General features: G+C 31.5%; 1 protein-coding gene across 1 annotated transcript in view; it reads left to right on the forward strand.

The window, feature by feature from the left end:
• The first annotated feature begins 3,109 nt into the window (after window positions 1-3,109).
• The window catches only part of LOC132727428 (uncharacterized), a 46,642-nt gene continuing 27,282 nt past the window's right edge, over window positions 3,110-22,469 (forward strand). Inside the window, exon 1 of the mRNA XM_060712913.1 lies at window positions 3,110-3,340. Coding sequence (XP_060568896.1) covers window positions 3,297-3,340 — 44 coding nt within the window. The 5' untranslated portion in view covers window positions 3,110-3,296. The remainder of the gene's footprint in view (window positions 3,341-22,469) is intronic.

Below are 22,469 nucleotides of genomic sequence, written 5' to 3' on the forward strand. Positions count from 1 at the left end.
TGATACTTTTTCCGTTATGAGAAAATTAAGTCATTATATTAGTACATTTGACAATGAGTTTACAATTTGAATAGCTTTTAACTTTGAAAAAGTAAAGCTTCTGTAAAAAGAAACAAAAGACAAAGTTGTTTTATTTATTTGATTCATTAGAAAAATATGACTTTAGTCCGTCCTTTCAAAAATTTGAATATTTCATTTTTTTATTAAAATAATGTCATGTTATCCGTCAATATATCTAGGCATGTTTTTCTCTTCTTTTTTCAAGAAAACAGTAATATGGTTAAAATATTAAAATTTGACCTTATATTTGTTTCAATCAAAAACAATGTTATTCACTCTGGTGTTGGCGATCACCCTCTAGAAACCACGTTCCTATATTTTGTTTTCTGAAATTCTGTAAACCGCGACAATTGTGTTTTGACCGCATTGTTTGGGAATTTGAACATGCTGACTATGAAGCATAACGTGAAGATATAAAAACCTTTGCATGGGAAAACTGCTTTGATGCAGATGGTAACATATATGCCAATAACGTAATCAATCAGATACAAACACTTGCTAAAAATGACATCCCTAACAAATTGATTAAGGTAAGACCGTTAGATGTTCCATGGATGAAAAATCAATCAGAGTTAATATCCGGAATCGAAAACGTCTGTATAAAAAAGCTAGAATGACAAATTCACTATATTACTGACAAAGATTTAAATCCATTCGTAATGAAACAATATTATTGATACGGGAATTCAAGTCAAACTACTTTTGTAAACTCTCAAATAAACTGAAAAACCAAGAACCACTGGCAAGGAACCCAGGCGGACCCCAAGATTCTGAAATCTTTTATTTCATCAACAATTATAAGTAGCATTTCACCACTGACAGATCCCTTAAACAGAAATACTGTTTACACAAATAACGATAATGCAAATATTCTGAATAACTTCTTCGTAGAACAAATGTCTTTTAACGATGAGAACAGAGAGCCACCTTACATAAGATCACCACATCCCTGTTTCAACGATATTGTGCTTAGCCCTCATGAAGTAAAAGATGTTCTTCTTTCGTTACAAATTGACAAAGCAGTAGGTCCAGATTGTATAAGTTATAGAATTTTACGCGAGGCTTCTCATGAACTATCTTTTGCCCTTGTGTGACTTATTCAATGCTTCTCTAAGATATTGTGAAGTTCCAATCAAATAGACAGAGGCAAATGTCACTGCAGTTCACAACAAGAGCACTGCTAGGCGGGGTGTTATATGCCCGAAAGTACTTTAGCTGTAGGTTGATTAATGCTTGAATTATTGAACGAAAACTGTTTCCAGTTTAAAGGTGATAGTGACCTTGACCTTTGACCTTGTGACCCTAAAATCAATAGGGGTCTTCTATCCAATATGGAAAATCATCCTATGAAGTTTGAACATTGTGGGTCAAATGGAACTTAAATTATGCTCCGGAAACTGTTTTCAGTATCAAGGTAATAGTGACCTTGACCTTTGACCTTATGACCCCAAAATCAATAGGGATCTTCTACCCAATATGGACAATCATTCTATGAAGTTTGAACATTGTGGGTCAAGTGGAACTTAAGTTATGCTCGGGAAACCATTTTCAGTGTTAGGGCAAAAGTGACCTTGACCTTTGACCTTTTGACCCCAAAATCAATAGGGGTCTTCTACTCAATATGGACAATCATCCTATGAAGTTGGAACATTGTGGGCCAAATGGAACTTAAGTTATGCTCCGGAAACCAAATTGCTAACGGACGGACGGACGTAAGGACGGACGGACGGACAGACAGACGGACGCCAGGGGGTATAACATAATATGCCCTTTCGGGCATATAAAAATACGAACATTGGAACAACTGAAGTGACGTGAGTTTGAACGCCGACCTGGCTCTTCTGGGATTTGAACCAACGCACTATCAAAACTCTGTGTCCTCACTGAATATGAATACTCTACAGAACGGAGACTCGGCAGTAATCATCTAATACCTTAATCAGGACGGGCTAGGACGTGGAAATTTTTTGACATCCTTACCTCGACTAAGCCTGTCCTACCAAGTGTCAGTGCGTCCTTACCACTTCAGTTCTAACTCCGTTCGTGCAGAACTGAATACAACGCGCTTAGCGAACATGAGATTCTAAGTATTGGACATGCACAACTAAGTATCTTGTTCTTACGTGATCTTCAGACAGTCAGAATATGTTGAACATGAATAAAAAAACATTCTCATAGTGCATTTTGATTAGCCAAACGTTTCGTATGCATGACTTAGCAACATAGGTTTAAGTGCTACTGTTAAGCACTATAGCTTGTAGCTTTAGCTGTAAATGCTACTGCGACTTGTGAGGATGATAATGCTGCGGCTTGTGCTGCTGCTGCTGCGGCTGATGATGATGATGATGATGATGATGATGATGGTGATGATGATGACGATGATGATGATGATGATGATGATGATGCTGATGATGATGATGATGGTGATGATGATGACGATGATGATGGTGGTGATGATGATGATGATGGAGATGATGAAGATGGCGGTTGTGTTTACGATTCCGTCATTAGGTTTTTTATAATTAACGGTACAACACATTTGAATATTGACGTATTTTCATTTTTATGCGCATTTATGTTAAGTGACAAATACTTTTTGGTGAGCATTAAAAACTGAATCCAACCGAATATGGCACATTTTATGTTCCGTGTTCGGCTGAAGAGTGTGCCATATTCGATATGTCAGACGTGTGACAAAATCGAACCGAATTTGTCACATGTGTGCCATATACAGTCCGACAACTCATACCAAAACTCATCAGCAATGTTTATTGTATACTTACTTTGTTTGTATGTTTATTCTTTTCTCAGTTAAGTATTGACCATTTCCCGCTGCTTATAATTTTGTTTATAAACTTGCAAACATGTAATTGCAGAATTTGATATTTTGTTATCTGTCTTCCAAATAATGTGTATGTTCTGTGCATAATTATAATAATTATTTAAACCTTTTATCATCATTTTAAACCACCTGATATTTCAATGTCATACAGGTAAATTGCGCCGCATGTTTTTCTGGTAACCACTTGATACTTGTTTACATGAGTACTTACATCACGATTAATATTTCCATTTCAAGTTTTTTCTCAGACTTTTGTATGAATATTCAACAACGTATTTTTACTAAACTTGTATTTCTTCAAAATATTCTTAAAACGGAAATAGCCTCGGTTATGGTTTAATGTTGCGTAGATAAAAAGACACATGCATATTGGTTTAATATCAGTAGCGTGAGAATGAATGACGTGATAAGGATCGCTATACTGGTCTTCCTTGTAAGGTAGTAACTTTCTTATTCTACAAAGTTTTAAAAGTTGTTGATTATCCATATCTCTTGTTTTTGTTTTTTTTTTTTTTTTTTTTTTTTTTTTTTTTGCTTGGTTTGTTGTGTGTGTGTGTGTGTGTGTGTGTGTGTGTGTGTGTGTGTGTGTGTGTGTGTGTGTGTGTGTGTGTGTGTGTGTGTGTGTGTGTGTGTGTGTGTGTGTGTGTGTGTGTGTGTGTGTGTGTGTGTGTGTGTGTCTTGCTTCTTTTATTGAAATTAATTTATTTTTGTTGTTGTTGTTGCTGTTGTTTTTTTGCTTTTTATTTTGGGATAAGCATGGTTTTGGGTTTGTTTTTTTTTTTATTTTTTCATTTTTCAATGGATATTTACGATTTCAATCACTTATTTGCGTTTCAATAGTCATATCATTTTATTTTTTTTATATTGAACATACAGCAAAGTTATTAACAAATTTACTTTTTTTTAATATTTTTCACATTTGTTATACGATTTTCATTTAAATTATTATTTTATATTATTTATTTTTATTTTTTGCTGTAATGATCTGGTGATCTGGATACAAGTTTTCACTAAAGATAAAGTATTGTTAAATGTTTGAGTCTAAAAGTAGATAAAAATTGTTAGCTTATTTGTATTTAACGCCGATTTTAAAGTTTTTGTTCATTTGAACCACCTTACCTACTTTTTCTTGATAACTAACTAAAATTTCAGATTTCTCCGCAATTGTTAAAGATTGATAACACACTGTGTAACGCTTTGTTTTGCATAAGGTAGACAATGATACTAATTTCATTATATATTGTCAAATAAAACCATCGTGACACTTTATGGATAGGTAGAATAGATCATTTGCAAAATTATACGGTTACCCCACCACATTACAAAGCAACACGATAAAGCTAAGTATTTTAAATGTCTAAGTCTATGTGAAACTGAAAATGTGCCAGTCATGGCGGTACAAAATCGTTTACTAAGTCAAAGTCTTTTACAATGTATCATATTTACCACACATCAATAAAGTGATTATGAAATCCATCCATTTGAAAATGAATCTCTTAACGAACATGTTTCATAGCTACTTTATAAAATAGATTCACCATATTTGTAATTGTACGTCAAATGCAAACAGCCTAGTCGTCACCTTTTTTTTATTAGAAACATAAGATACCAAATATTTTCTGAGAATATATTTTGTAACTTTTATGGGAATCATAAAGTTATCAAATCTTATTTGGCGGTGATCATATGGATATAAACGCGGTCATCATTTTTGCAACTTTTTTATCATTTATGCACTACCATGTTTTGCCTGTTAAAATTGCAGACATTTTTGTATTAATGTTTCCTCTGTTTAACAAGCATTAATTTACTGAGAAGATATTGACCATTTCTATGACACATCTTAAAAAAGTGCAACATGTTTCGTTCAGTTTTAATTAGAAACATGGTTCAAATTTATTTATGGCAGTCATAAGTTTAAACTCGTAAACAAACATAATATTTTCGTAGCATGACATATTATACAGTTTCATTTTTGAATGATCATTAAGATATAATTTGCCTGCGGCACAGTATCTCGGCCATTTTTTCAAAATACATGTAATGCAGGCTTTTTAAAAAAATATATTGTATTTGCTATTACCCTTTTGTGTTTTCACAAAGAAATTACTATGAAGCAAATGTGCCCAAAATTTTGTTATGATAGCATTACCCAAAAAAATAGATACAGACATATTTACACACTAAAATTGCCCAATTTTACCCATATTACTATTATCTGTTTTAATTCATTACTTTATCTTTTTGATATGCACAAAGAAAATGAAATATCATTTCCGGTGATATATGATACTTGGTAAATATCATACTAGTTTTTATCATTAAGATGATTTTAGTAAAATCAGACTTTTGTAATGCATCAGTTTTCAACATTTAGTTGTAAATTAAAAGTGTACCTTAAAACAATTACACTTGAAATCTTTGTCTATTGAAATTTGAATTGAAACATATTTAAAGTGTTTTCAATACAAATTGTCAAACATTTTTATCATAGAAGACATATAGTGGTGAAAACAATTTGTGATGAAAAAGCTGTAACGTCATATCAAATTATGATACGATAAAAAAATATTTAGCCAGGTGGAATGGTTTTACGGCACACCAAAATAGTTCTAGTAGACATCTTTGAATAATGCTTCTGACATTCCACATAAAATCAATCAAAAGTAATAAATTTCAACAATTTAAAATCTTAATGTTGTTATTGTTTATGATTTGAGCCGCGTCATGACAAAACCAACATTATGCGTTTGCGACCAGCATGGATCCAGACTAGCCTGCGCATCCGCTCAGTCTGATCAGGATCAATGCTGTTCGCTATCAGTTTCTCTACTAGTTATGAAAAGCAAGGATCTTGTTCAGACTGCGCGGATGCGCAGGCTGGCCTGGATCCATGCTGGTCGCAAATGACTATGTTGGTTTCGTCATGACACAGCTCATTTGTGTATATTTAGTAATCAGAAACAAGGATTCTTTTATTTCATTAGCAATGTCCTTATTTTTTTCGAAACATTTCAATTTTCATGCAACTGTTAGATAACTGGAAGAAAGCTAAGACAGTGCAACTTTTTATTGTTATACACAAAAAGTAGGAAACTTCTTAATTTCGGGTATATTTATACATTTTTCTCATAATGTGTCCAATTATTTTACTTTTATTGTACAATACACTCTTAGAAATTTTATTACTATAAAATAAAACTCGAAAGTCTTAACTATGAGCTTTGAACATCTAGTTTAACATCAGTCCCCCTGATACAATTCATTTCAAGAAATATACATAAGAAAGTCCCATAATTTTTACTGTTTTATAAGAAGTGTGTTTGCATATTTGATTAAGTATGATTAAGTGTACCGATCCTTGTTTCTTTCTCTTTCTTTCTTACATGTTTGAACATTTCATTTTGCGCGGAAAAATACTGAAAATTTGAAAGCAAATATTTTAATATCTAAGATGAATTTTTCCGGATTTGTTTGTAACATTTGTCAGAATATATAATATTTTTAGTAAAAAAAGGGGAAATAATACATTTTTTATAATAAACTTTAAGATATTCATGTCTTTGTAACATCCGTCCCCTACCCACACAGTCCGCAAAAGATGTAATATTTTGACAAAAAGTACTAAAAAAGTTATCCTTTCTTTCAAAAATTTTGATGCAGACACCCTAAGGTACTTTAAAAAGCAAATATCACCTTGTATGTTAAACTTGACTTTTTTTGTTTTAGATGCTAAAACAATTGACCCATTTACTGTAATTTTGTTGTCAACTTTTCTTTTTCTTTAGTTTAAGTCATAACTATTATTATTTTCAACTTTTTCTTAGACACCATACCATGTTCGAATTATGTGGTTTTATAATATAATTGTATACAAATAAGGAAGTCTTCCTTTTCTAAAATAGTGATTAGTCTGTTTGCTCAGTTTTATATAATTTTAACACCGGTATTAGCTTTTCAACTCTAAAATGTAGTGTTAAAATACACTCGATATGATTATCGTCAAAATGGTTTTAATTCATCACTATATAAAGTCACGACCTTCAAGAAACTGCACCGGAAATGAAATGGCAATCTTGCTAAAATCTTGCAATTTCAGCTCAATTTAAATAAGCGTTTACTTCACTGTACCTTTAAGTTGCGTATCCTATTTCTCTAAATACTGTTAAAACCCTATATTGAGAACCACCAGTTACTGGACCAAAGTAGTCTTAAATGCTGGGTGTTCTTAATTGTGGATATTCTTATCATTGCTTACATACTTAAAGACCATGGTCTATTTAAGTCATTTTGTAAGAACAAACAATATGTATCTTAACCTACAAATACAATACATATATATGTTATAATATTTAATCTGCTGAGAGCAAAAAAAAATATTTCTGAAGTTATTTGATATCAAATACTCTTTAGTCTGATTTCAGTATTTATTATGATATGATGAACATATTTCACTTACCAAATATCAAATTATTTTTTTACAAAATAAATGTGCTGAAAGCAATATTCAACCACTCTAAAATTTTCCTTTGCACCTTATTTCATACAATTACCCAATAATAACAGTTTTTGACATCTTAAAAGTGGATAAGCGGGATGGTCTTGATTCTGGATAATGTAACCATGGACTTAATGAGAAGAAAATTCCGTTCTTTTAAGAAATGTTGTTAATAGCCAGTGGTCGGAATTCCGGGTGGTCTTAAGTAAAGATCCCACATTATTAGGTTTTAACAGAATTCGATAGTTAACAATTACTTGCGTGCCTTACTTAAATGTTTAATAAAAAAGCACAACGTGATTTTTACTTGGCATAAAATAGCATGAGCATACGTATATCCAATATGCATTTATTTACATAAGAAAATGGATATGAGTTACAAAAATGTTTACAATATATAACAATATGAAGAGAAAGAGAAAATGAGACTCATTTCTATTACATACATGGTACATTTTTGACATTTTTTTTCTTCCTTCGATGTTCATTAGTTCAATGGCGAGGTTATACGCTGAGAGTCTAAAAGTTTAAGATATGTTAAAGCAATTATGAATTCATTCGTATTTATAACACTCAGTATAAGTCCTGATTAAATGCATGTTTGAAAATAAGTAAGAAGATCATCTACTTGAATTATTTATTTTACTTTGCCAATTGTGATTCTAAATGTTTATAATTCTTTTTTTATCAGAATCGAAATTGTTTTATTAGCATTATGAGTTAGCCAAAGAGTAACATCATTCTCTCCTGACGAAAAGGTTTGTTAGTTTATGCCAATTGTTTCCACTAAATTAAATGAATAATGGATTTTCTTTGTATACATCAATTTTGTGGATGTTGAACATTCTCTTAGTAAACAATTTTCAAGATCTACAATTTAGTCAATATTCAACAAGCATATTTTTGCCTTGAATTATCATAAGATAGTCTAAATATGATGACTTTCTAATACTAAGTACTTTAAAACAAAAACAGTGAAATTACTCGATAAATTTTGCTTCATTATATCCAAATACTTCTCTCCATTCGTAAACATTGACCTATCAAACTATCGAATAGCTTGCTTTTATTTATGATGATTGAAACAATTTTAATACGGAGAGCATACAGAAAAAGTTGCCCAAGAGAGTCTTTGGTGCGTTCCCAAAGACTTCTTGAATGAGTTCTTGAATAACGCCAAAACATAAATATTTGAGTTGTGTTATTATTTCTAATGACTCGTTATTTTGCGTGAAATCATACGAGGAATCCCTTGTTAAAATCATCAGTTTTGTCCTTTTTTGTATTGAGCATACCCCAGAGGTAACAGTATAGTTGTAAGTCATTGGGTAATTATTGTAAGGCTTCAGGTGTGTGCGCAAAAATATACTGCATCGCCTGTGAACAAAATAAGGAACAGCTTTATCTCATTGATAGTAAACAACTCCTTAAAATTATCATTTTTAATATCATTGACACGGTGAAGGAAAAGTAAGATAAAGCTTGGAACTTCTTATTGTGCGCCTATTTTAGAACCAGAAAAGGATTAAAGGATATACAGATTGTTTTGTATTAAATGCCGTTTTTACAAAGATGCACTTCTTTTGGATCATCGTTACATATCTAGAACTGACTATGTATATTTTTCCGTTGTTTAAATGGTTGAATGACAAGAAGCACGTGGCGTCGTGCATGATGGTTATGTGAATTAACGTAACGTTAGAATCACACGATGTTTACTATTTGTTGTGGATCATTTTAATCTTTCTGTTTTTGTTTTTGTTTTTTGTTGTTGTTTTTTTTTTTCATTATAATACTTTGTATCTGTATAAATATTTAGACTGTATCTGAAAGATACACTTGCATATCACTTTGACAATATAAACTATACTGTGAACAATGGCGATAAAATTACTTTGATGTATGGTTTGATATCTTTTTAACTTTTAAAAAATAAATGTTCAAATACCTCTTACTTGATTAAACGTCGGTAATTTAGACATTAAATGTATACAATAGCAACACAAATGAGAAAAGAGTGATACAGATTGATGCCTTTAATCTTTTTCTCTTCTGAAATAATTTCATTATTTGTAAAAGATTTTTTTTTTGTGTGAGAGCTTTGATTTATAATTAGATCTAGAACATTATTTGATATGAATGACAGTTGAGCGGTAGTAATTGTTATAAATGCTTTGTATGTTTTTATTGTGTGTACTTGCTAAAGAATTGTTAATTATCTGCTGATATAGAGGCCCTTGTAGATTTTTAACAACTAAAATTTAATTTTCATTGGCATACAGTGTATGCGTATATATTAAAATATTTTGACCGGTCACCATAGACAGTCATTTTAGTAGAAGGTAGATGATCCTTCAAAACATTTTAAAGGAGCACCATTGCAGTTCAAAAGAAACACTTTTAAATACAATCCATATGAATATATGTGTATGTGTAACTCTGCACGGGCGTTAGAAATCAGTATTTATGATATTATTAACTCCTATATTTGCAACCTTTTCAAATATAGACATGGCTTAAAACAAGGGGTCGTTGACCCAAAAGCGCTCACTGGAGGAGAGACATTTATTTGTGTAAAAGCTGTGAAAGCTAGTTTTACAAACAATTAAATGATGTTTTTCCTTTGACCATACTTCATACGAAATGTATTTCTTTAGTTTTGATGTATACATGGTTGTATATTAAAACAGGAAAAATGCTCATTAGGTCAATATTCAGGTCATCTAATATCAGATTTCAATTGATCACCTTACACTGTGCACATGAACAAAATTTCATAACTGCACGTAAAAATTTGGAAAGAAGGTCACTAGGTCAATACCTAAGTAAGCTGATATCAAAATTTTACATCTAAAACTATGATCATTATCCAAATTTAAAAACTGTACATCAAGAGACACGCAGTCAAAGTCTGGGTCAGCTGGAAACAAATTAAATTGTGCATATTGTCCATATTTCATAGCTGTGCATGGACGGAAATACAGTAGGTCACTTTGTCAAAATCTGCCTGTTCATATCAAACCTTAATTTTACATTTAAGATGGTGCGAATGGTCCAAATTTCATAGCTGTATATGTTAAATCACAAAAGAAGTCACAATTTTAACTGCCACAGGCCCAATTTTGACCCTAAGGCTTAAATGTTAGCAATATTGATACAGGTCCACTAGAAAATGTTTTATATCAAATATATAAGCCTAGCATTCTACGTTTACGAAAACGTTTGGTTTTATAGTTTTTTAATGTCTCAAAAGAATGCTCATGATTATTTTGACCTTAGGGACATAATTTTAACCATCTGTGTAGATGTCCACAATGCTTAATTCCAAATATCTCAGCTCTAGCCTTTGAGGCTTCGGGGGCTCTCCTGTCAGATTAAACTTAAAGCTTTGATAGTCGTCCATTAGAAAATATTTAATACCAAATAGCTTATGTCTAGCCTTTATCATTTGAGTGCAGAAGATTTGTTGAGTAGAAATTATAAACTTAATATTTAAAAAAAAGAAAATTATGGACCCTCGGGGAAGAGCTGGTAATGACCCCAAGGTCATAATTTGAACAACTTATTTAGAGGTATACTACACCATGTTTAATGACAAACGTCTAGCCTCTAGCATTTGTCATTACAGAAAAGACCATTAAACAATAAATACTATATATATTTATAGTAAGCAAAATCTTTGGCCCATTTTTGGGGCCACTTTTGACACCAGATGCATAATTTTAATAAATTTGACAAAGGTCTATTTCAAAATGTTTTATTCCATTTATCTTAGCAACAGCCTTTGTCATTTCTGGGAAGAAGATTTTGTTAAGAGTTTACTGTATGTATAATAATGAAAATCAATTTACCCTCTGGGCTGAGCAAATTTCGATCCAAAGGCTTTTAAATTGAACAAACATGGTAGAGGTCCACTACACAATATGTCATGCCAAATATCAAGCCTCGAGCCTTTATCATTTCAGAAATTTAAAAAGACTTTTAAGCTTTTACTTTATACAAATAAGAAAACATATGACCCCAGGGTCGGGGTCAATTTTGACACTGGAGCCAAACTTTGGCATTTTTGGTAAGGAACCTACAGATGATATTATAAATTATATTTAATATTAAAGTTGTAGGCCTTGTACTCTGCGTTTTTGAAACTTATTTTCTGGCCCTGTGACCTTCATCATTCATTGATTTCAGAGGAGATTTTGTTTACAGAAATTGTTGACATCGCAAGAATACGGACAGTGTATATGATATTCCATGCTTTGTAAATAAGCGAAACGGTTCGATGATGAATGTTCTATTGCAAAGGATGAATTTTACAAAGCTGTACATACTAGTAATAATTTAAGTTCTCAAGTTGCGGTCATTGAACGCAACCTTTCCTTTTTGATCTTGTTTATCATATTATAAAATTTACCGATCCTGTACCAAATTTTCAAGAATGGTCATGAATAAGGAAATAGTGTACCAGTCATAGATATTGAGCGATCCGATGTACCTTTGATAATTTATTAAAGAAAACGTAGACTGCAGAGATTGTAAAGTGAAATATCTTAACTAAATTCTTTATACTGATTGAGATACTTATAACTCTAACTGACCGGTCACTTTCAAATTTAAACATAGATAATTTGAGATTAAGTATCCGTTTAGCTGTAATTAAAATCTTGAACAGAATTACATTAAATTACAGATTCTTTTGACTGAGTCGGTACATGTGGTATAATGAAAAAATGGAACTATCCTCACGCCCACTATCACCGGCTTGAGCGCAACTCAATTGGTAATACATTAAAGTGTTTGAATCAATGATCCCGAAAAGCCATATAAAATAACAACACTGAAGTGAAGAACGGGCCATTTCACAGCTGCCACACAGCACTTTGCACCTGCTGTTGTGAAGTACAAAAATATAGAAACAGTGGGATTCCTCGGAAGCATTAATCACAACGAAATTACATGAAAATTGCAGAATATGTTCAAGACATGCGCATGGGGTGGTCCAGAATAATCCTTAATTCGTATATAAATTGGTTATTCAGGTAGTATTTCGAAGAGGTGGCGGCGTGGCCGATTTGTTAACGCGTCGGACCAGAAATCTAAGGATTGCTGACCGCGTTGGTTCAAACCCTGTCAGGGGCAAGCCTTTGTTTCCTTGAGCAAGAAACTTTACATTCATTGCTTAGTACTGGTTAGTTCCAGGTTTATCGAGAGTGTTTCAATAAGCTTATAGCTTCCAACGCAATCGAACTAAAATAAATTTGTATAAACTAAGTAGGTCGAAAGTTTGTTTTGGTTTAAGTATCTAGCTGCAAAGTCTATTCATTCGAAAACGGCATCATCAAAGCATTTGGAAAAAAGAGCTGTCACAAAAATTGAGCCAACAGTTCATGTTTCTGCTAAAATAAGTCTGGGCCGAAAAGCCGAGACAATGTTTTTTTCAAGTGGAACTAATTCATTCTGCGGATGTACCAATTGATTTAAGCAGTTGTGTATATGAAAATCACTTTTGTTTCATTGATTATCCTTGTTTATATTATTTGGAATGTTCGTTACCGATGCCCCATTGAAGCCTCTGTGAAGAAACATCCAACCGATATATAGCAGGTGCAAAAAAGTCAACTGTTATAGTATCAGTTGAGTTTTTTCCTATATGAATCAATTAAAAAAGCTGCACTGCCTTATCTGAATACAGTTTTCAAATGCTCATTGAAGTGTACTGAGTATAATTGGTTAGTATGACCAAAGAAAAAGTTCGAAACAATGCGATAAAAAATAATGTACATAACTTTCTAGACACTTGTTAATCGCTTGGCAATACATGGTCAACTTTGAATTGGCAGCATCACCACAAGTCACAATATTAGGAAAAAAACGGCGACTGTCATATTTTGAAAACAATTTCAGTTATTTTCGAGACCTTCTTCTGGCCAGAAAATAATTTTCTTTCGAGATATTTCCAAAACGTGTGGAAATGGTTGTTGAAACCAGAGTGTAGAATAAACAAGCAAAACTGTTACCAAACTATCATGTTTGTGTGTGAAAAAGATAAACGAGATAAAATTGGACAGGTTGACAGTTATATTAGTAATGCCGTAAACTATTCAGATAATTATACAATTTCTTTTTCAATTTATTTTCAACATTACTTAAATGTATGAGTTATTAATCCATTTTCTTTATAAATGTAGTCACGTCACACTTTTAATACACAACAAAGCAAGTAGAAAATTGTATAATTAACCTGTCAAATTGATCTGTCAAATACGCATTATGTTAATATAAAAGAAAAACTACGCATGTGTTTGTGTGTGCAAATTTCTGTTTATTTCAGTTGTACGAGAATGAACTGCGCAGTAGGAATATTTATTGTCACCCTTCTTGTAAGGTAGTAAAGTCTTTTTAATTCATGATGATATATGGCCGGTATAGATGTATACCGAAAATAAGCTATTTTCGCGAAAATACGAGGGGAAGTCAGAAAATATCCGGACTTTTGACTCGTTCTCGAAAACCATTCAACATTTAAAAAAAATCTTTCTACTCTTTTTCAAAATATTCTCCACCTACGTCTACGCACTTTTGCCATCTTCGTGGGAGCTTTTGTATTCCCGCTGTGAACCATGACGTAGACCTATGTTTTAGGTACTGTGTAACAGCAGATATCAAAGCCGCCCTGGTCTTATATTTCTTTCCAGCAAGCAGCAATTTTTTCAGTTCTTGAAACAAATAAAAGTCACAGGGGGCGAGGTCTGGGCTATAAGGAGGACGAGACAACAATTGCCATTTGTAAGAGTTGATAACATCCACTGTAGTTGCGGCGGTATGGGAGGGGCGCTATCGTAAAGAAGGAGGACACTTTCCTGTGCTAACCTGGGACGCATTTGCTTCAGCTTTTATCTGAGATTTTTCAGAATTACTTCAGAATAGTACTTGGCGGTGACAGTTTGACCTTTTGGCATGAAATGAGTAAGTATCATTCCTCGTGAATCCCAAAAGGCAACAAGCATGACTTTGCCAGCCGAAGGAGACAGTTTAAACTTTTTAGGTGGTGGTGAACCAGCTCGTTTTCATTGCTTTGACTGAGCTTTTGTCTCAGGTTGGTTCGGAATAATGAACCCACATCTCATCTCCAGGGATAATGTGGTTCAAAAACTTATCTCCTTCACGATTAAAACGACTTAAATGTTCTTTTGCATTGGTTACGCTGGTTGCCTTTTGATCTGCGGACAGTTTTCTAGGCACCCAGCTGGCACAGACCTTGCTCATGCCTAGGTGTTCGTGTAAAATCTTGTGTGCCGATGCCTTACCGATGCTAAACTTGTTGGCTACCTCCTCCAAAATTACGATTTTTGTTGACAAAAGCTTTAACATTTGCTACCATTGTTGGGGTCACCGCCTTAGCTGGCCGCCCAGTCCTAGGCCTGTCATAAACACTTGTTCTGCCTTCACGAAACTGAGAAACCCAGATGTTGAACGTGATACACATTTATCAGAAAATCTTTTTTTTAAACCTCTGAAAGATGTGGCAGGGCTTTTCACCTTCTGCAACCAGAAACTTTATTACAGAGCGTTGTTCCTCTAACAAAGACTCCATGATAGACGAAACACCTATCATATATCAGAGGGCAACATACTGTATTCACAACTATCATTGAAAATAAACTGACCACGTTATTGGTGAATGAAAGTAGTTTTCACCAATATATAATGTGTGTATATAGCTGCTCGTGGAAAGAGAGGAGCATGAAAAGTCCGGATATTTTCTGACCGTCCCTCGTAAGATCGCGGCTACGAAAATAAGATTTATTTTTGAAATAGTGCATTTATCTGTTTAAACAATTATGTTAATTATATATTTATGCATTCTTTGAATGCTTTTACATCAAAGTAAAATTTCAGAAGACAAAAATATATTTTAAAAAGTGAAGTTTAAACCAAAAATACCATCGTATGCAAATAGCTGAAATCGCTGTGTAAATTGAAAATAAGGTCGGGTCTACGAAAATAAGCTTTATTTTTGATATAATGTATTAAAACGTATTTTTGTTGTTATTAAATGATTTGTGAATTAAATAAAAAAGAATGAAATGTTTTGAAATGAAATATTAGAAGTGTGTTCGGTTAATATAAATAGTATAGAAAGAACGCATGCAAAAATAACTCAAGGTGGCGACTACGAAAATAAGATTTGTAAACATGGTTCATAACTTTTATAAAAATCGTATTAATTGCAAATATGGTTGTAAGAATTTAATCTTCTATTATAAGACAAGAAAAGTTTGTGGTAAAAAGTATCAAAATAAATTAACTAGTGCGAAAATAACCAGAAACAACGATTACAAGAATAAGATCTACCGTATATAGAATATGTACGAAAATAAAATCTATACAGTACTCTACGAAAATAACATCTGTAAGAAAATAAAAGTTGTAGGAATATGATGTACATACAAAAATAAGGTATGTACGAAAATATGGTACATGTATATATGAAAATAACTTTGTTAATTTGATATAAGTTATGAACCATGTAAATCTTATTTTCGTAGACGCCATTCTATACTATTTGGGATATATTCAACATTTGATATTTCATTACAAAACATTTCATCCTATATTATTTCATTACCGTTTGTCCCACTTTCTTATCCAATCAAATGCTTCAATTTATTTGACGTTTTGTTAAATTGTCCACATTTTTAACAGTTGACTTTGTTGTTTAATAACAACAAAAATACGTTTTTAATACATTATATAAAAGATAAATCTTATTTTCGTAGGCCCGATCTTATTTTCGTTTACATAGCGATTTGAGCTATTTTCGGCTCAAACTTCACTTTTTAAATTTTTTTTATTCTGAAATTTTAATTTGCTGTAAAATCATTCAAAGAATGCATAAATATATAACTAACATTATTATGTTAACAGATAGACGCACTATTTCAAAAATAAATCTTATTTTCGTAGCCGCGATCTTATTTTCGCGAAAATACGTTATTTTCGGTATCCATCTATACCAATATATGGCTATTTATTTTTCTTATATGACGTTTTTATGAGTATTTTCCATTCTGAACAAGTTAATGTTGATGCTGCACATCAAAGACGCCGCCAAGTGATGTGAACAGTCACATTTATGTACAAATTCAGAATTGAAAATCGTTCTCTATTACAGTTGAATATCCGAATCACTTGTATGTGTCTGAAATTCTAAAATGGTTGTCTGTTGCGACGAAGATTAAAACGTCTGGTCGAAGCAAAATGAATTGGATTAAAACAAGTAAAATTGAAATTATATTTAAACTTAAGAAAGACAATTGTCCCCGGATTGCCCTTTTAAAATTTTGGTCGATTGATCGTGTTCGAATTTTTGAGGACGAATGTTGTTATTTTAAAAATAGAAAATAGTTTTATAAATAATGGGATAAATAATTGTTAATTTTATTAATAAATTCTTTGTTAAAAATTTTTTACTTATTTTTAAAAATTTAAAACTAGAATAAAAAAAAATATTGCATTTCCCCTAGAACTAGGTTTTGGCCAAAGTTATAAAAAAATTGGGCAAAAGGAAAACAATCGTCGGTCAAAAAATCCTTCAAAATAACCTATTGCAAATATATGTGATACGTTTTAAAATAAGCGTACTTTTTCACTCAGTTAAATCTCCGTTGCATATTTTAGTGATACCTCTTGTTCCCTGTCCGTCATTAGATTATAGACGGGTCTCAACGGGTTTTAGAACGATCGACTATAGACTGGCTCATTGGCACGTTATCTATTAGGTATATTAAATAGGATAATTATAAAAAGAATATAATATTCAAACATGACACTATCACTTCAGTTAAACGTTAATCTTAATCCTTTAAAGCTCTGTGACATGTTGTACATCAGAAAAGCTAATTTTATTACAAAATTTGAAAACAATTTGATTTTGTTAAAACATTAAAAAAATGCACAAAAATAAGTCTAATATTTTCCCCAATGCTATACGGACACATGTATACGTGCACGCGCCGTCTAATAAAGCGTGATTTCTACGAAAGACCGATAGGGACATTTTATAAACATACCTTCCCGTGCAGATGAAATCTTGAATTCGTGCATCTGAAATCTTGATTTCGTGAATTATGTATGTTGAAATCGTAAGCTAATAAAGTTGTCACTGTGATGCCGTGACGATGAACCCGAGAATTCAAAAAGGTTGTAATGAATTTATCTTTTATAGATTTCTTTTATATTAACTTGATTCGTGCTTTACTCTTAATCATTAGCCTTTGATCGAATTGTTTTCAAGCGAAACTAATTTTCAACTGAATGTTTGTAAACGATTTAATGACATTTTTTCTTTTCCTTTTATTTTCTGAATGTAAATAATTGACTGTATCTCTGATGTTTTAAACATTGTTTATCATACATGTGACGTTATTAAAAATGATATTTACAACATGTAAAAATACAAATGGGTTCCTTTTATGTCAATATTATGCCATATTTGTGCGATATATTAATGATTTTTAAGTCGTTATTTCAACAAGGAAAAACTATATTAATTTTTCCGTTTATCATCTGATATAATTGTTTAATGCTCTTTTGTGTGTTTGTGGGGTGGTGTTGGAGATCTTAATCAACTTATTCTTCAATCAACGTAATACATAATGTGCAACGGCTGGTGTCTGTATTATAATCGTCTTGAGAAAGTATCAGGGTTTTCAAATGTAAAATGTAATATGAAACGATACAAGGGGTGAACGAAACTTTTTTATATTGAAATTTCAATCAAAAGCATTGGGAATTATCAAGTTGTTGTGTAAAAATCTATTTATTGTCTTCAGGCATAATACTTCACTTCATTTTTCATCATTGCTTGCCTGGACTGATTTGATTTCAAAAATGCATACACAATTTTTTAGGGTATTTACCAAAGCATATTATTTTGCACAGTGTTTTAAAAATACAGTAATTTTATAATTATTTATAGAATAACGTCCAAAACGGAACAATATTACTGTTTGTTGAATGTAGAATATTATGAAAAAGGCAGTATTTGTAGTAAGATGTCTCCTCAAAACCTATCTATAATCTATGTATATCAATTGATTCCAAATGGAAAAGCACAAACTAAATAAATTTTGCATTAATTTTATATCTTGTGAAAATGCATGAAAAAAGCGAACTTTTTAGCCACGCGCCATTCTTCTCAAATATTCATGCACTTGAAGGTATTACCGCGTTTGAACGGACACAATTATATTTGATTGCATTTATGGTTATAAAGTATACTTCTGTCCTAACAATATTATTATTAGTTTATTTCAGTCTCATTCAATACACATACATATTATACAAATACACATTCAATAAAATTTGATATACATGTAAATGGTCATTCTTATAATGAATTATTGTAGACTATTTGTATATGTATAAACATGTTATGAATATTCTTACATAAATTCCACATTTAAAGGGAGACACAGACAAAATTTGTATAATTCTTGTCTTCGTTTTGAATTTTTCATTCATTATTATGTAAATGTCCTCAAAATGGATACACTGGGCAGTCAAAGGAACAATACTTTTCTACTTATAATTTATAAAGTGGTGTTTTTCTAACTTGACCCGCGTGGGTCAGGTTAGAGCGTTAAGATTTCACGCGAACTCTGGAAACGTTAAAGAACATGTCAAATGAATGACTAAGACTTGTTTCAATCATACAATATCCACAATATCTGTTATTGTAACTGCCAGGGTTTGTTCATGTCACATGACTTGTTTTAAAACTACTCGGTGATTCTGTCGGCGTCTAAATTTTATTCAACATATATAAATATATTTACGCTTCAAACCAAAAATATTGAGAATTTATACAGAAATTCATGCTGGGATTTAATAAAAACATAATTTTAGAATGATTTGAGTACATACAATCATTTTAATATTTTTGTCATTAATTAGCCTGAGTATCCCTTTAAAAGATCAGATTGCCTTGACGAATCAAAGTATTAAATCTACATTAAAATAATCTCCACATTTCAGACACAAATTTTAAAACCTAACACTGAAAGGTATTTTATAAAGTCATATCTCTATAACCATTAGGTCAAAACTTTAATTTGTCACAGTATGGCATTGCATTAAAACAGCTAAGATCTTAATACTTTATAATTTGATATTTCTTTATCAAAACAGCTCTTTAATTCTTAAAAATAATATATAATTAATAAGATCTTTAATTCTTAAAAAAGCTTTTTTTTACAATTTTCATTGTTAAAAAGATAAATATATATATAAATATATATTACTCAACTACTCAACTTTTGCTTAGCACCATATGTTTGAGTGGAAACATTTTTTGAGATTATTTTATTAATGCCGAGCAAAAGGTTTTAAATGTTGATTTACTGATTTATCAATTCAACTGAAGGACGAATTTAACCCTATAAATGAGTTTTACACAGATGTTGGGCTAGAGAAGAAGATTTCAGAACATGCAGCGTGTTTTCAATATTTATTAAATTGGATTTATTGGTTTAAAATTTTAGACTTTTCGTTAGTTTCCATATTTTTTTACGATTTACTAATAGGAAAGTTTTCGATAATATATTGTATACTAATGTCCCTATGGCCTAGTGGTAAATATGTAAGCTCAGCAATCGCGACGTGTCAAGTTCGAATCCTCGACAAAGTTTCCTTTTTGAAGTATATGCAGCATAAGTGTATGGTTCATTTCTTTAATTTCTTGCGACTTTTCTTTAAAAAGCATAACTTCGATTTATAGATATACATGTACTCGTATATGTAAATTTTCATTATCTCAATTTGTACAGTCGTACAATAGGTGATTGACATGCACATAGACTTAGTAATTAGGTTTCGCAAAATATAATTAAAAGAAATCACATAATTTTTTTATCTAGATTCGAATCAACCGCCTTCAGTTTGAAACACTGAAAATATTAACTCCTTACCACTGAGTCAACACTGAGTCAAATTAGGCTAGTTAGTCGGTGTAAAAAGCTCATCAGAGCTTATGTTTATTGTAATATGAATCCGACTTATAAATAAAATTTACATGACTTGAGATGTTGTATGAGTCAATTTAAGCCATGTATACCGTTATGCCATATTAAATCTGTACGATTTACATCGGAATCCGACAATTACCGACAAAGGTCATTGAAAATTCAAAAGTCTCAAGCAATTACACTGTAAACTGAAAAATATGATCCGGTGTCTCGTAATCATCGCACGCGTGGCGTGTTATTATTACGCGGCGGCGTAATTATCACACGGTTAGGGGTAGTGCCGTTAGAATCACACTTACGGCCAAAATAGTATGATAATATACCATTTTATTTCAAATGAATTCCGCATCTAATGGTGTAACTTTTGTGGAAATTCTTTGATTTTCTAAAAGATAAGAGTGTTTTGAAAAGCATGTATTGCAGCGATTTTTAATATGACAACCTTCGTTAAAATGAATGAACATAATTATGTTCTGATAAACAATTTTTAAAAAGCCTTATAAATTTCGACTTTTTAATTTGTTAATTGATTTCATTATTAAATTTTTTTCCACTTAGGGTTCAAGACTTTGCGTGTTTATTATTTTTGGCATGTATGTAATAGACAACCATTGATGTGTCATTTATCCTTAAAATATAATTAACTTAAGTTAAAGTTAAACCATTAAATAACGGTTATTAATAAAATTGCAATCAGATAGAGCTATTTGTATTACTGAAATATATAATTTGTAGTAGAAGAATAGTGTGCGATTATATCGCGCTGAAGTAATAACGGTAGTACCTTGATAATTGTGCGGTCGATATTATATTTGAATTATGTATATTATAATACTATCTACTCCGAAGTTATGTTTGCCTCTTTATGTATCATCATCTAAAAAGTTTATTCAAACTTTAAAAATTTTTTGATGTTAAACAAGATATCGGAATTTTTTTATAATAATTACGCGACAATGGCGCCGTGATAATCGCAACATGGGGGTTGCGTTCATTGAACCCCGCCTTTCCTTGTTGATCTTGTTTATCATGTTTCAACCAAACATACTTGAATTAAACATATTGTTTTCCAAAAAGAAGTCTGTCAAATGGTTTCCTTTCTTTTATTATAGACTTTTATAATCCAACACACAGGAGCATCTTGAAGAAACAACATATTTTGCAGGGAATTAAAAAAGTAAAGCAATTGTCCATTCATAATTTCTTTTTATTTTATTTTTTCTTGTTCATGTGGAAAAATATTGTTTAATATGTAACATAATTAAATCTGAAATGATAGAAAATATTCCTCACAAAATGTTTGCTGACAGTAATAGTATCTGGAACCGTAAACACAAATGTGGAAAACCTTGGTGGTGTGACGAATTAACTGATTAATGGAACACGGCATGTGTGGCTAGGATAAATGGTTAAGATTTTCTTGTCTATATAGAAAAAAAACAATTTATGTTACAACACAACACATATAGAAAAAAAAACTTTAGTAAAGTTGTGATGTAAAAAGAAATACTGGTAACGGTACAGGAAGAGTTGTTATCTATTTCTGAACTTGATCAAAATAAAGTTTCGAAAGATATTGGGAAAATATTTTTTAACTCAAGTAAGACTAAGTCTATTCCTATGGAAATTGTTGATGATGATGGTTCTATTGTTTCGAACCCAGACAATGTCTTGTTAAGATGAGGCAGAAGTTTTAAAAATGTGCACAATGATGATCAGGGTTTAAACTGTAAATAAAACTGTGTTAATGGAGATGATAATATGTTTCATGGTGAAACACATGTTCTGGAATTTTTAATGAAAATATTTCTATTTTTGAGATAGAAAAAGCTATTAAGAAAGCTAAACATGATAAAGCTAGTGGTTAATATAGCATACCTTATGAAATATTTGGAAATAATACCTGTTTTTACATTCCGCATAGAGTTTTTAATGTTGTTATGAAACGAGACTTCATCTTCATCTATTCAATGAGTTCAAGAATTTCAATAGTGAACCAACACGCTTAAAATATTTTATTTATCACATACCCAAGATAAAGACT

Source organism: Ruditapes philippinarum, unplaced genomic scaffold (genome assembly GCF_026571515.1).
Source record: "Ruditapes philippinarum isolate M1 unplaced genomic scaffold, ASM2657151v2 ctg4069_1_1_1_1, whole genome shotgun sequence".
NCBI lineage: Eukaryota > Metazoa > Mollusca > Bivalvia > Venerida > Veneridae > Ruditapes > Ruditapes philippinarum.